This window comes from Rhinolophus sinicus, chromosome 18, assembly GCF_057876585.1.
Source record: "Rhinolophus sinicus isolate RSI-liver-muscle chromosome 18, RSI-T2T, whole genome shotgun sequence".
Lineage (NCBI taxonomy): Eukaryota > Metazoa > Chordata > Mammalia > Chiroptera > Rhinolophidae > Rhinolophus > Rhinolophus sinicus.
Genome location: NC_142518.1, coordinates 3,221,883 through 3,233,962, shown reverse-complemented (window position 1 = coordinate 3,233,962; position 12,080 = coordinate 3,221,883). Strand labels below are relative to the sequence as shown.

General features: G+C 48.2%; 1 protein-coding gene across 5 annotated transcripts in view; it reads left to right on the top strand.

The window, feature by feature from the left end:
- The window catches only part of PUDP (pseudouridine 5'-phosphatase), a 495,490-nt gene that overhangs the window by 76,251 nt on the left and 407,159 nt on the right, over positions 1-12,080 (top strand). The window contains exon 4 of one of the 5 annotated variants that reach the window (XM_074324096.2): positions 11,040-11,153. The exons of the other annotated variants lie outside the window; for them this stretch is intronic. Within the exon in view, the coding sequence (XP_074180197.2) occupies positions 11,040-11,102 (63 nt within the window). The 3' untranslated portion in view covers positions 11,103-11,153. Of the gene's footprint in view, positions 1-11,039; positions 11,154-12,080 lie in introns of those variants that run through there. 5 annotated transcript variants of the gene reach the window in all.

Below are 12,080 nucleotides of genomic sequence, written 5' to 3'. Positions count from 1 at the left end.
ACAGATAATGGACAGGGGTAAAGCTGTACGCTCCCTGTCTGGGGCGTTGCCGTAGCTGCGCCGTAACTTCGTTCCCTGGAGACCAACTTCTAACTATTCTCATGGAAGTAGCTAAAACAGCCATAAAGCCTTTGGAGAAAAGAAGCTAGATCTCTTGATTGTAATGGCTTCATCTCGATGGCAGTGCCACAAAGCTGCTTGGAAATAAAAACTCTAGTTAGTTCTTGACATCCTACAGGGTAAGTTGAAGGGAGTTCCAACCAGTGGGAAGAAATACAAGAAAGAACACAAGAAAAAGCACATTCATTCATTCACTCATTCATTCTGTTACACAGATGCCAACCCACCCCACTTTCCAGGAGTCCCCTGTCAAGAAAAGGAGAAAGAAAAGCGAACAATTCCTATGGCTTCTGATGAGGCTCCTGATGACGGTATCTCCAGCGGGTGAGCGTTATTTGACGCCAGTGTTTGTGGGAATTTGTTACAGCAGCAGGAGAAAACTCACGCACGCGGATGAGACTTGCCCAGAGGGTCTGCTCTTTGGTGAACGTCACAGAGACGGGCAGACGGGAACAGGCAGGAATTAGAGTGCGTCACATCCGTACTCAGTCAACGGAGAATAGCTCCCTGTTGCTTATACTTTGCAAATGCCGTCTCCAAGTCTGCAGGAGACGTACAGAAACAATGGTTTTAGTGGCGCTTACAATTGCCAGTAATCAGGGGCACCATTAACTAGCATAGACTAGAGATGGATTATGTATCGTTATTATAATTTCACACTTTTAAATGGATGGAACATGAGGATGGAAAGTTGGCGGACCATATTGAATCCAACAACTGTTTTTAGGTCTTCAGTGCTCCGCATACCAGGCTGGGACACGAAATGGGAGGTCGAGTTCTTCCTCTCTGCTTTGTGAGAAGGGAAGCATACAAGGGAAATCATTTCTATGTGTTTGTTCTCACACAGTTGTTCAGTCCTTGGAACCCAGAAGCCATCATGTAAAGCTACACATCACCAATAGCTCTGCCATCTGGAGATTATCACTGTCCTGTTTCCCCGAAAAGAAGACCTACCCTGAAAATAAGCCCCAGTTAAGATTGTCAGCCAGACGGATGCATTTAGTACCTTATGACGATGTTCCAGAAGGAGACGACATGACTGTGTTTGAATAAATGTAGATGGTTGTACATGAAAAAATAAGACACCCCCTGAAAATACGCCCTAATGTGTCTTTTGGAGCAAAAATTAATACAAGACCCGGTCTTATTTTAGGGGAAACACGGTATTAACGTCGTGGATATTTTTGAAGTCTGGTGAAGTTTTCAGCCTTCTATTAAATCTTCCCCTCCCCACCCACACCCTTCCCCCCTTTCAAAAAAGACGAGCAGGTATGCGTTCATTGCCTAGGGCTGAGAAATCGAAAAGAATGGCGTGTAGAAGGAAAAAAGTTCCTTCCTTTGATTTTCAGAAGCCTAAAAGCATCAGGGACCTGGACCACTAGCGGCATAAAAATGTATTTCAGATCAGGGGACTTGAAAATAGACAAAAATAAATACGAGGAATTCTTGGTCGTGTGAATAGGCATGTATGTCGTCTTCTAGTTTGTAATGGTTTCCCTTTAAATGTTGGTGTACGTTCTATATTGAATCCTTGCAAAGCATGTGTAACGGCTGATGAAGGCATCGGGAATAATAATGCATTATAATTATTATAAGACATTATTGTTATGTGCCCACAAAAGAGCACAGAGCTGGCCAGCACCCCCATGGCCCCTCCTGAATTCTACTCTGCTCCCGAGACACCCACTGTTCACAGTCGCCCCAAATTTTCCTGGTATGATTCTCTGGCTGTTCTTTGTAGTTGACCACCGTGAAGACAGCGTAGCAGCAGAATGTGAAACAAGTGTGGTGACGGCAGCTTAGTATCCCACCACGCTCTTTCAACACTCGCGGACACTGACCACATTCAAAAATTCAAATACGCTCCTGTCCCTTGTGGTCCCCAAACTGTTTGGCGCCCGTAATTAGAACCAGTCTCACGTCATTGCCCAGACTCCACGACCCCTCTCTCGTCCCTTCCTGGAAGGCAGGAAGTGGGAGAAATGCACCTACGGCTCTTTCTGTGTGAGAAGATGGGCTGCAGAGGAATGGAGCTGACTCTTTGTCCTGGGCACATTCTAGGGAGGGGTGTTTGCTGAGTTTCCGGTGGTCCCCCTGGCAGGTATGATGAAGGGTGTCTCTGTTGGGGGTGTCTGCCCACTCAGGAGGCTCCGTTCTCCACTCCAGACAGTGGGGCTGCTCACAGCACGGCACCAGGTCTCTTCACAGAGAGCTCCTTCCCCATCTCACATCGCGCCCAGCTTTTATATTCTCAGAGTCGGGGAGAACACCGCACCGTCTGCGAGCAGACTCTAGAGCCTTCCCGCAAAGTCTCAGCATAAGCTATGAAAACCCGCCATCCACAATGTCGTTCCACACGCACCGTGGTAGCCGATATGGGGACCTCAGCGGGTATGTTTAGATTGTAAGTGTCCATCCAGCTGATGGGTGTAAAACGACGTCACTTCCCTGGTCACTAATGAGACTGGACCACTTTTCACACCTTGTTTTGTTTCTTCTTTGAAATCCCTGTGCAAGTCTTTTCCCCATGTTTGTTCTTCGGTTGGGTGGTTTATACTTTGTCGTAAGGACTTGCAGGGGTGATGCATGTATTGCACGTGCTAAGCCTCTGTGAGTTGTGTGCTACAGATATCGTCCTTAACTTCTTCTCACTGTGGTATCTTTCCACAAGCAGAAGTTCAGGGAATTTTTTTTCCTGTTTAAGAAATCCTTTCCTACCCTGAGGGTATCGGAGCGTCCTCTAACTTCTCCTGGGATGTGCTCGAGCTGTGCCTTGGGCGCTCAGGTTCTCAGCCCTCTGGCTTTGCTTGTTTGCAGAGGGGGCGGTGGGGTTGCCGTGCTGGTTTTCTTCCCGCGCGCCCAGCACCACTGTCCCAGCGCCGTTTGTCCCCACGTGCCACTCCTCTGAAAAGCCCTCTTGTTCTGTATGGGAAGTGCGTGTACTTACAGCTGTTTCTGGGGCCCGATTCCCTGCGTTGGCCGTGTGTGTGTTGCAGCCCCCATTCCGCATGGTTGAACCACCGTAAATGTACACTCTCGCTGCGCAGAAAGCGTCCTTCTTCTGTCTTCACCTTTGTCGTCTTCTCTTTCTTTCTCCGCCTCCAACTCTTTCAACCCTCCTCCTCGTCCTCTTCCCCTCCTTTTGCAGGAGGGTCTTACTAATTCCTGCGGCTTTTCCCTTCCATCTGTATTTTAGAATCAATGTGTAAATTTCCTCAAAATGTCCTGTTGCCATTTTGATTGAAACTGCGTTAGTCCTGTAGATTGGGTGGAGCAGTAGATTATTACGTTGTGGGTGTACTTGCTTGAATGTTGCCATTTTCATTCATTCCTTCGTTTCTTAAAATTTTATGAAATTTATTGGAGTGACAATTGTTAGTGAAATTACATAGATTTCAGGTGTACAATTCTGTATGACATCATCTATAAATCCCATTGCGTGTTCACCACCCAGAGTCAGTTCTCCTTCTATCACCATATATTTGACCCCCTTTACCCTCTGGTACCTCCATTTTTAGAGTTCATATCCTGAATGATGGAATCATTGGCAGCTCTGTGGGTCCAGAAAGTGAATAAGAAAAAATTGTGATCAGAGTTGTAATAACAGAGACGGGAAAGTGGTTTTCCCCAAGCACCGCGAGCCGCTTTTCTGGTAACTGCCCTGCAGAATGTGCGTGTCCGAAGCCCATTACCAACAGCCTGTGCCCCAGCGTGGACCCACCTCCGCCTTCCTTGCAGACCTGGCTTAAACCGTCTGCTCTGGACTGAATGCCTGTGCATCGCGCCCCCCGTCCCCACATTCACCTGCTGAAGCCCTAACCCCGCGTGGCGTGGTGTTTGGACGTGGGGCCTTTGGGAGGTGCTTAGGGTGAGGTGAGTCCTGAGGGTGGGGCCCCCATGATGGAATTAGTGTCCTGATAAGTAGAGGAAGAGCCACCAGAGTTCACTGTCTCTGCCCCGTGTGAGGACCCAGCAGGAGGCGGCCATGTACACGTCAGGAAGAGAGTTCTCACCGTGAACCAAATCTGTGGCCTCCCGCCTCCAGGGCTGTGAGCAGTAAACTTCCATTGTTGAAGCCGCCCCCTGGGAGCTGGGGCTGGGTTATGACCCTCCGAGCTCACAGACACCAGCCCTAGACATGCAGGACTTCTCCAGATCTGACAGGTGGTGTCGTCAAGGCACAGAAACAATTAGAGTCACTCCCATGAACGGGCAAGACTCCTTCCGGCTCCCCTCCCAGGGCTGGGAGACTCTCCGCTGAGGCAGCAGGGCAGCTTTTCCTGGGTGAGGAGAATCCGGGTCCCTGCAGGTGTTGGCTCAGCTCACAGATTTGTCAGTCACTGCCGCAAACCCGTGGTTGCAGCCATCCCAGACCTTGCAGCTCTCCGTGCCTCTTGCTGGTTGGTGCGATCCCTTGTCTGCAGCCAATACGTTGCTTCTCGAGGGCTGTTTTATGAGCCTTGCAGTTTGTCACGGTTTGGGGACAGAGAAGATGAAAGGGGACAAAGGAGAGAATAGTGTTTTTAGAAACGTAAAGAGGCGTGGATGTAAGCCAGGGCAGCCGCGGTCGGTTTAACTGCTCTCACAGTGTAACTTCGTCTGTCTGGCCCAGTAGCGCTTCCGATGGACGTTCTACTTCAGGTCCAGCACCACTCAGTTTGTATCAGCGTCCCCTTCGCATGGTCTTTCTTTCCCACTAGAGAAAGTCTGAAGGACACAGCGGTGTCCCACTCGGTCACGTCCCCATGTGGCCCCGCGGGAGAGAGACTAAAGCACAAAGCTCCCAGACTATTGATGTTGCTTTGGATTGAAGGTGAAATTCAACGGAAACTCAATTTCAATCTTCACCCAAATCCTACCGATCGCCTCGCCGACATGTTGATGGATGAAATTAAAGGATGGTGGGAATTGCTACAAAATACTCCAGCGCTGGGGAGGGGAGGTTGCAGAGAGGTGTCCTTGAAACAAGATTGGTCCGCAGTGGGGACTGTTGGAAGCTGGGTGCTGGCTGCATGGTGTTTGTTGCTGTTACTTTCTTTACACTGTATATGTTTCACTTTTTTCGTTAAAAGAAAAGAGAAACAAAACTAGTGTTTTAAAATTGGCATGTGTTTCATTAAAGTGTGTGCACCTCATGCTTGCTTATCAGCTAATAACAGCTCGTAACTCTGTTTATTCCTGTGGTCTTAAATTACCAGCAGAAATAATGTTTTTAGTGCAATTGTTAGTGTAGAAAAATGTAAAACGTTTCACCATGGGGCCTTACCTGATGCATAGCTCCTGTTCCGAGAGAGCTGTGGTCATACAGCATCTCCTTTAACCCACAAACCCCAAACTCCATTGAGAAGATTGTTTTTCGTTCTTATCCCTGTTCGAAGGAAAAATTCTCCCAACCCTTTCTTTTCATATATTTTCTTTCTTGAGCCAGCCTAGAGGTCATCTGCTCCAGTTCAAAGTTTAATAGATGTGAAAACTTAAGTCATGAAAGCATTTCACATTTTTGCTTTTCCCCAAATCATAAAGCAAAAAAAAAGCCAGGTAGGTAAAACCCAGTCTTCTATCATTCGTTAGTTTGTTTGTTTTTTCATTCATTATTCATTTTATCAGAGTTTGTTGAGTGTCTCCTATATGTCAGGAAGAAGGAACAATTCTACTGTGTTTCCCCGAAAATAAGACCTAGCCAGACAATCAACTCTAATACGTCTTTTGGGGCAAAAATTAATAGAACACCCAGTATATATTATATTATATTATATTATATTATATTATATTATATTATATTATATTATATTATTATATTATATTATATTATATTATATTATATTATATTATATTATATTATATTATATTTATTGTATTATATTCTATAAGACCAGGTTTTATAGTAAAATAAGACCGGGTCTTATATTAATTTTTGCTCCACAAGACGCATTAGAGCTGATTGTCCCACTAGGTCTTATTTTCGGGGAAACAGTAAATTCTAGGCCCTCATGGTAGTGGGGGAGCCGATACCAGAGGAAAGAGAAACGGTGCTGAAGCACATGACCCAGCCAGGTGTGTGCCCGAGTGAACGGAAACACAGACACTTGTGCGTGAGTGTTCACATCAGCGAGATTCACAGTCGCCAGGAGGTCGAAACGTCCCTCATTTCTGTCCACTGATGAAGGCATAGAAAATGTGGATTATCCGAGTGATGGAATAGTACGCAGCCATACAAGGGAAATATTGGCCCCAGGCTACAACAGGGATGGGTGTTGAAACGTCTTCTGAGTCAAAGGAGCCAGACACAAAAGAACACGTATTCTATCATCCTGTTTATGTGAAATGTCCAGATTAGGCAAATCGCAGAGAAAGTAGGTGAATGGTTATCTAGGGCTGCAGGCTTAGATGGGTGAGGGCGTGAGGGCTTATAGGCGGCAGCCTGTTTTGTGACATCATAGAATTGTTCTAACATTGACTGGTGACCGTTGCACAGCTCTGTGAAGAAACCAGAAGCCGTGGCATCGTGTGCTTGACATCGAGGACTTGTGTGGTATGTGAATCGTATCTTACCAAAGCAGTTAATTTTTTTAAAGGAAAGTGTTGTGTATGTGTAGTGTTGTACGTGCTCTGCAGGAAAATGAAATGACGAAGGCGTTAAGGAGTGCTGGGTGGGGTGTACGTTTTAGTTCAGTATCTTTCCCGACATTCTCTAGATTTCTATAAATAAGGAAATCATAGGAGAGTCCCTGAACCTGTCAACCAATGGCCCGCCCAGGGCTACCCGCCACTTCCCGGCTACAGCAGGTGGTGTCATCACAGCCTTAAAAATCATCGCGATGCTTTTTGCCCTCCGGAAACCCAGGGTTGGCCAAGAGACCATGCCTGTAAACCCACAGGAATTCCCGCCTCAAGGACCAGAATTGCATGTACGGACTACTTGGGTCTCACACAGTTTGCACACCTAGGGACTCTGCTTCTCAGGCGTCATCCCAGAAGCAGCTGAACAAACATCGGGTGGTTTAATAGCAGGCTGAGGCCATAGCATTGAGACATCTGTGACTTCCCGGAGGCCATCGTCCCATGTCATCACATTCTGGGCCTTTCTAGGGCCAGGGTTTAAAAAAAAAAAAAAAAAAAAAGAACGAGCTTCTTATTTCCCAAGTTCTAGTGTTTCAGAGTTTGGCTTTCAGGTTTGTCAGAAGTTCTAGCTTTTAGGTTTGTCAGAAGCCTTTGGAAAATGTTTCCCAGGCAGGCCACTCTAGAGAAAGCCTCTTGCCCCCTAAAAGTCCTTGCGCCTGTCCCCCTTCCACCCCCATCCCGGGGCAGTGACCCAGCTCCCCTTAGCAGCTGCCTGCCCCCTGTCACTTTGCTCTGGCATCCAGAGCTCGCCTGCTGCCCTCAACCCTGGACGGCCTGTTTGCCCGGCACCTGCTGTCAGAGTTACAGTGTCCTCACATCCTAACCCCCTGCACACGGCCACCTTCCCTTGAGCCTCGAGGGACTGAAAGAGGTGGCCTTGTGCTTTCGTAAAGATGTAGTAAACGGTACCCCTGAAGTAGGCATGTCCTTGAAAGCATTTTAAAGGAATAACTGGATCACGGACTAGAAATCTCAGGACATTCCGAGGGCTCTGCTCTGACCTTTACCTTCACTTTCTGGTATTTCTGTGGTTCCATTGGGCTCTGAAGTTCATGTCCGCTCGTGGGCTTGCGAGGAAACGTGCATCCTGGGCAGCCGCCAGCCCTAGAGGGTGATCATGACTGGCACATATGAAATATAGATTTAAAGGTGTCAGAAGAAAATAAATTGGGTTCACGTCGTATTTTCTTCTGCATCCCAACATTCTGAAAGCAGAATTTCATTTCCAGCCTCAGACCTGAGGCACAGATGGCCTGGTGAGCCTCTGCGAATCCAAAACTTTGCACAGAAGCTTCCCCTCCGGCTGCCAAGACCCCTGTTTCATCTGTTTTCCAACCACGATAAAATTAAGAGCTGGGAAGCGAAAATCACGTATGCAGAAAACCCAGAACACTGGAAATCAGCAAGGAGGAGTGAGTGTCGTGCAGCTGGGACAGGATGTGTCTGAGAAAAAGTCCAGGAGGCCACTGTGACAAGAGCCTGCAAGGAAATGCAAGACCCAGCAGGGTGAGCAGTGGCCCCGCGGGAAGAGGCTGGGTGAGAACTCACGGCCGCCAGAAGAATGGACGTCTCTTTGCCTGAAGAACACGAGTGCTGTCAGCGAGCCTGACACACTGAGTCAGAAGGGAAACACCGCAAGGCGACTGCCAGTGTCCTGGGAATTAAAGACGGGGGATTTTTTTCCCAGCTAGTGGTGGTCCCGTGAGTTTCTTCACATCACCGGGCTTCTGCTGCAAAAGGAAAGACAGGGAATACCTCCTGCTGAAGGCTTTTGGCTTGCTAAGTTATACACGTGAGGATACAGAGTAAGACAAAATGCCGAATGACATGAACCAGATATCATGACCCGTGGAGAATGTTCTAGAATGAGGGTCGCAAGCCAGGCCCATGGGCCAATTGCAGCCCACGTTTCTCAGTAGTTTCACTGAAATACAGTTGTCCATTTATGTGCTGGGCACGGTTGTATTCCTGCTACGGCTGCAGAATCGAGTCGCTGCAACAGACCAAGATGGAGTCCAAACCTCTGAATATATGTGCCATCTGGCTCGTGACAGAAAAAGCTTGCCGAGCCCTGGTCTCGGACATCGTGTATGAAGATTCACTTAGGAACGGCTGTAAGCTTCGTTTGTGCATCACCTCTCATGTCTCGTCATGGAGGATTTCATTTATTCTTGTGGAATAAGAGTCATTATCTCCCCGTCATTTTTGACAACACCGAGATTCTGGGGCGTTATTTTCCCAATGTCACCGAAGGAAAACCAGTGGAGCCAAAATTCTGACTTCAAGGTCAACTCTACATTGTTTTTCAGTGGCATTTTTCTTTTTAATGAAAAATAATAATGCAGATACAATGCAGCAGGAGGAAAACAAGCCCTAGGTGCAAACAGAGCTTGTTCGGCGGCCAGTCTGCAGACGGTGGAGCCCCACAAGGAGCAGCCCCAGCCTTGGCTGGCGGTTGTGTGTGGGGCGAGCGGAAGCGCTGGCCAGCTTCCCGTTGCCTCCCCGACTCACGGCAGCTGCTGAAGGAGGACTTGGTGTCTTATTCCTTCTCAGCTCTTCAACCACTGTCCTTCCCCACGCAGCCTTGCCCCTTACAATCTGCAAACTCCCAAGGAAAGGGCTCTGGCTTGCGAACTCCCACCCTGCGTGTGTCCACACACACACACACGGCACAATTTCCCAGCCCGTGCTTTCTCTCTCCTGAGCAATGCTTGCGCACGTCCTGATCCCCTTCAAGGAGTGGCTTCTTCAAGAGCCCGTCCTCATGGCCGCTGGGCTCCAGTGTCCTCCACCATTGTCATCTAATGGCCCTTTAAAAAAAAGTCACTCGTTTGAACCACCCCGGGCTGTCTCAAGTCAAAGAGGAAAAGATGGTACGAAGAGGGATCCACAGCAGGTTGAGTGGCAGCTCCGAGTCTTGCCCCCGTATCCAGAGGCACTGGTGTGGGTCCAGCTCTTGCCCACCCGTGCCAACAATTTCTAACACCTCCCTCAGAACAAAGGAAGGGCTCTTGGAGCTCCAGACAGGGAGACGTGCAATTGCACCTCTCGTGGGGGTGGGGCAGGGGGGCAGAGAGAGATGTCACCTGCCGGGAAATGCTCGTGCCTGGAGGGAGGGAATTGCAGGGACAGATTGTCCCAGGGATGGCATGAGCTTAGAAAATCGGGATTGCCATCCCTCTAAGAGACAGCAGACAATCTGGTAGGACAGACCGTGTGAGGGGCTGTGCCCGGTTACCAGACACCACGTGTACAGAGCGGAGACTAGGATTCTCCTTTGTGCACCCCTGAATCCCGGTTTGGGGAGCCCCAGATGCAAAGCCCCTGTTCACGGTGGGTTGCCCCTCTGCGCGGGTCATGGCGGCACTGAAGGTTCTTCTGTCGCTTGTTTTATTCACCTTCGAGCACACCTTTGCTTTCCGTCTTCGGCTTCTCTGTTCTGCGTTGCCAGCGATGACGTTGGGCTTTGGTGTGTGGTACTGCCTAGAATTTCATGCGTCCCTCACCCTTTGGACAGCATGCAGTTTGCCAGCATACTCTCGCCCCCAAGGAAAGGCTTCTTCTCTCGAATTTCCACCAATGGAGCTGCTGGCACTTTTGCTGTTACTTTCCAGTTGCCCATTCCCACACACATCACTCACACCTGAGTTTTCATGTGTCTTGAAGCATTCTTTCTTGCCTACCCCCATGTGTCTTGCAACCGCCGAAATCAGTTGCTTAGAAACCCATGGTGTACAGCGTTTATTTATTTTTTTAATCATTTAAATAGAAGAAAAATGAGTGACAAAGTAGAAACGCTTATACCATCTTCTGCAAAGAGAGGCATTTGAGACTGTGGTAAACATAAAGAAAGGATATCTTCATCAAAGATAAAAGATTGTTCTTCACCCAAAAACAGGGAGTCTCTACATGCCGGGGTTGTGCCTAAATTTCATATTTGTGCTAATGACATAGGTTGTGTCATATTTTTATGTGGAGGTTAAACTGAAGTTGGGGTGGCTGCCAAGTTGCTCATCTTGAGAGTGATGCTGTATGTTTCCAAGGACGTAATTGCAGTCACATCGGAAGTACTTGTCTGCTCCGCGGAGGCTCAAGTTCAAAGTGAAAGCAGTGGGGTGTCGCAGAAAAACATGAGCTTTGCTCTCAGCAAAATGCGTTCTTCTCACCAGCTGTGAGAACAAGAGCGTGTCTCAGCATCGTGGCCTCGTTTCCTCCATCTGTAAAGTAAGGGAGCTGGAGGTAGGTGGATTCGAGGGTCACTTCCTGTTCCAAAATTCCCTGATATTTTTCATCTGCAGGAAGACAGAAAAGAATGTCAAAACTCTGAAGCAAGATACACCGGAGGCCAAGTGTACGCATAGCCCAGCAGGAAGAGGACAGTAGAGATACGGTTCCACTCAAAGGGAAACAAAGGACATCGAGAGCTTCCTAGAAGCTCAGAAAGCTGCACTCATTACGTCATCTGCTCTTAGGTGGATGTCCGGTCATGGGGAGTGAATCGGACATAGATTGGATAGCAGCTCGTTTTGACCATGGAGGGAAAACAGCCCCATAGAATGATGTCAACCATCCTAATAATGTCTGTCTTGTGTATAAAAATAAATGTGATCAAATTTATCCTGCGCCTTCCACCCTGAGGGCCGTTCTGTTTCTTGTATGAAATGACCAGATCCAAAGACCGTTTCTCGGACTGTACGCGGTCAATTCAACTCAAGCAATATGTGCTAGATGGATCACTACGCATGCAGCTGACCGTGCAGGGGGGTGTGGCGCATAAAGGAGAATATTAGTAACATGTAGGGAACTCATATGAAAGTGTGTGGCGCTGACAGTGGGGACAATTACTACGTGACGTTGGTCTCACCCTTCACCACTTTAGAAACAGGCAGAAGCAGCTAGCTTTCCCATTGATCAGCTTAGCTGCAGCTATCTCTGCTTTCCTGAATGAAGCAATGGAAAACAGTGACGAGAAGGAAATACTAAAATTAAATTCCCCCTCGATGCAGTGAAGAACCCCACAAATGCAGAACCACAACGTCTGAAGAAAGGCTGCCAATTTAAGTACCACTCGCACAGTGTGTGTGGCAGGTGCCAAAAGGCAGGGGACACCTCTGATGTAGTCTTCAGAGTAGGTGGCAAAGCATTGCTTGGAAAAGCAAATCATGGATGGAAGGGCGGGGGGCAGGAAAGAGGCAGGGAAATCAGAGACAGGTAGCACCTCTGGGAGCGGTGGCTGCAGACGTGGCACGATAGAAGGGAATTTACAGGTGGTAGCAGGTCTGTCATGCTGGGTTTGGCGAGCACAACGGGTGACAGGTTTTACCCTTTGAAAAAATACT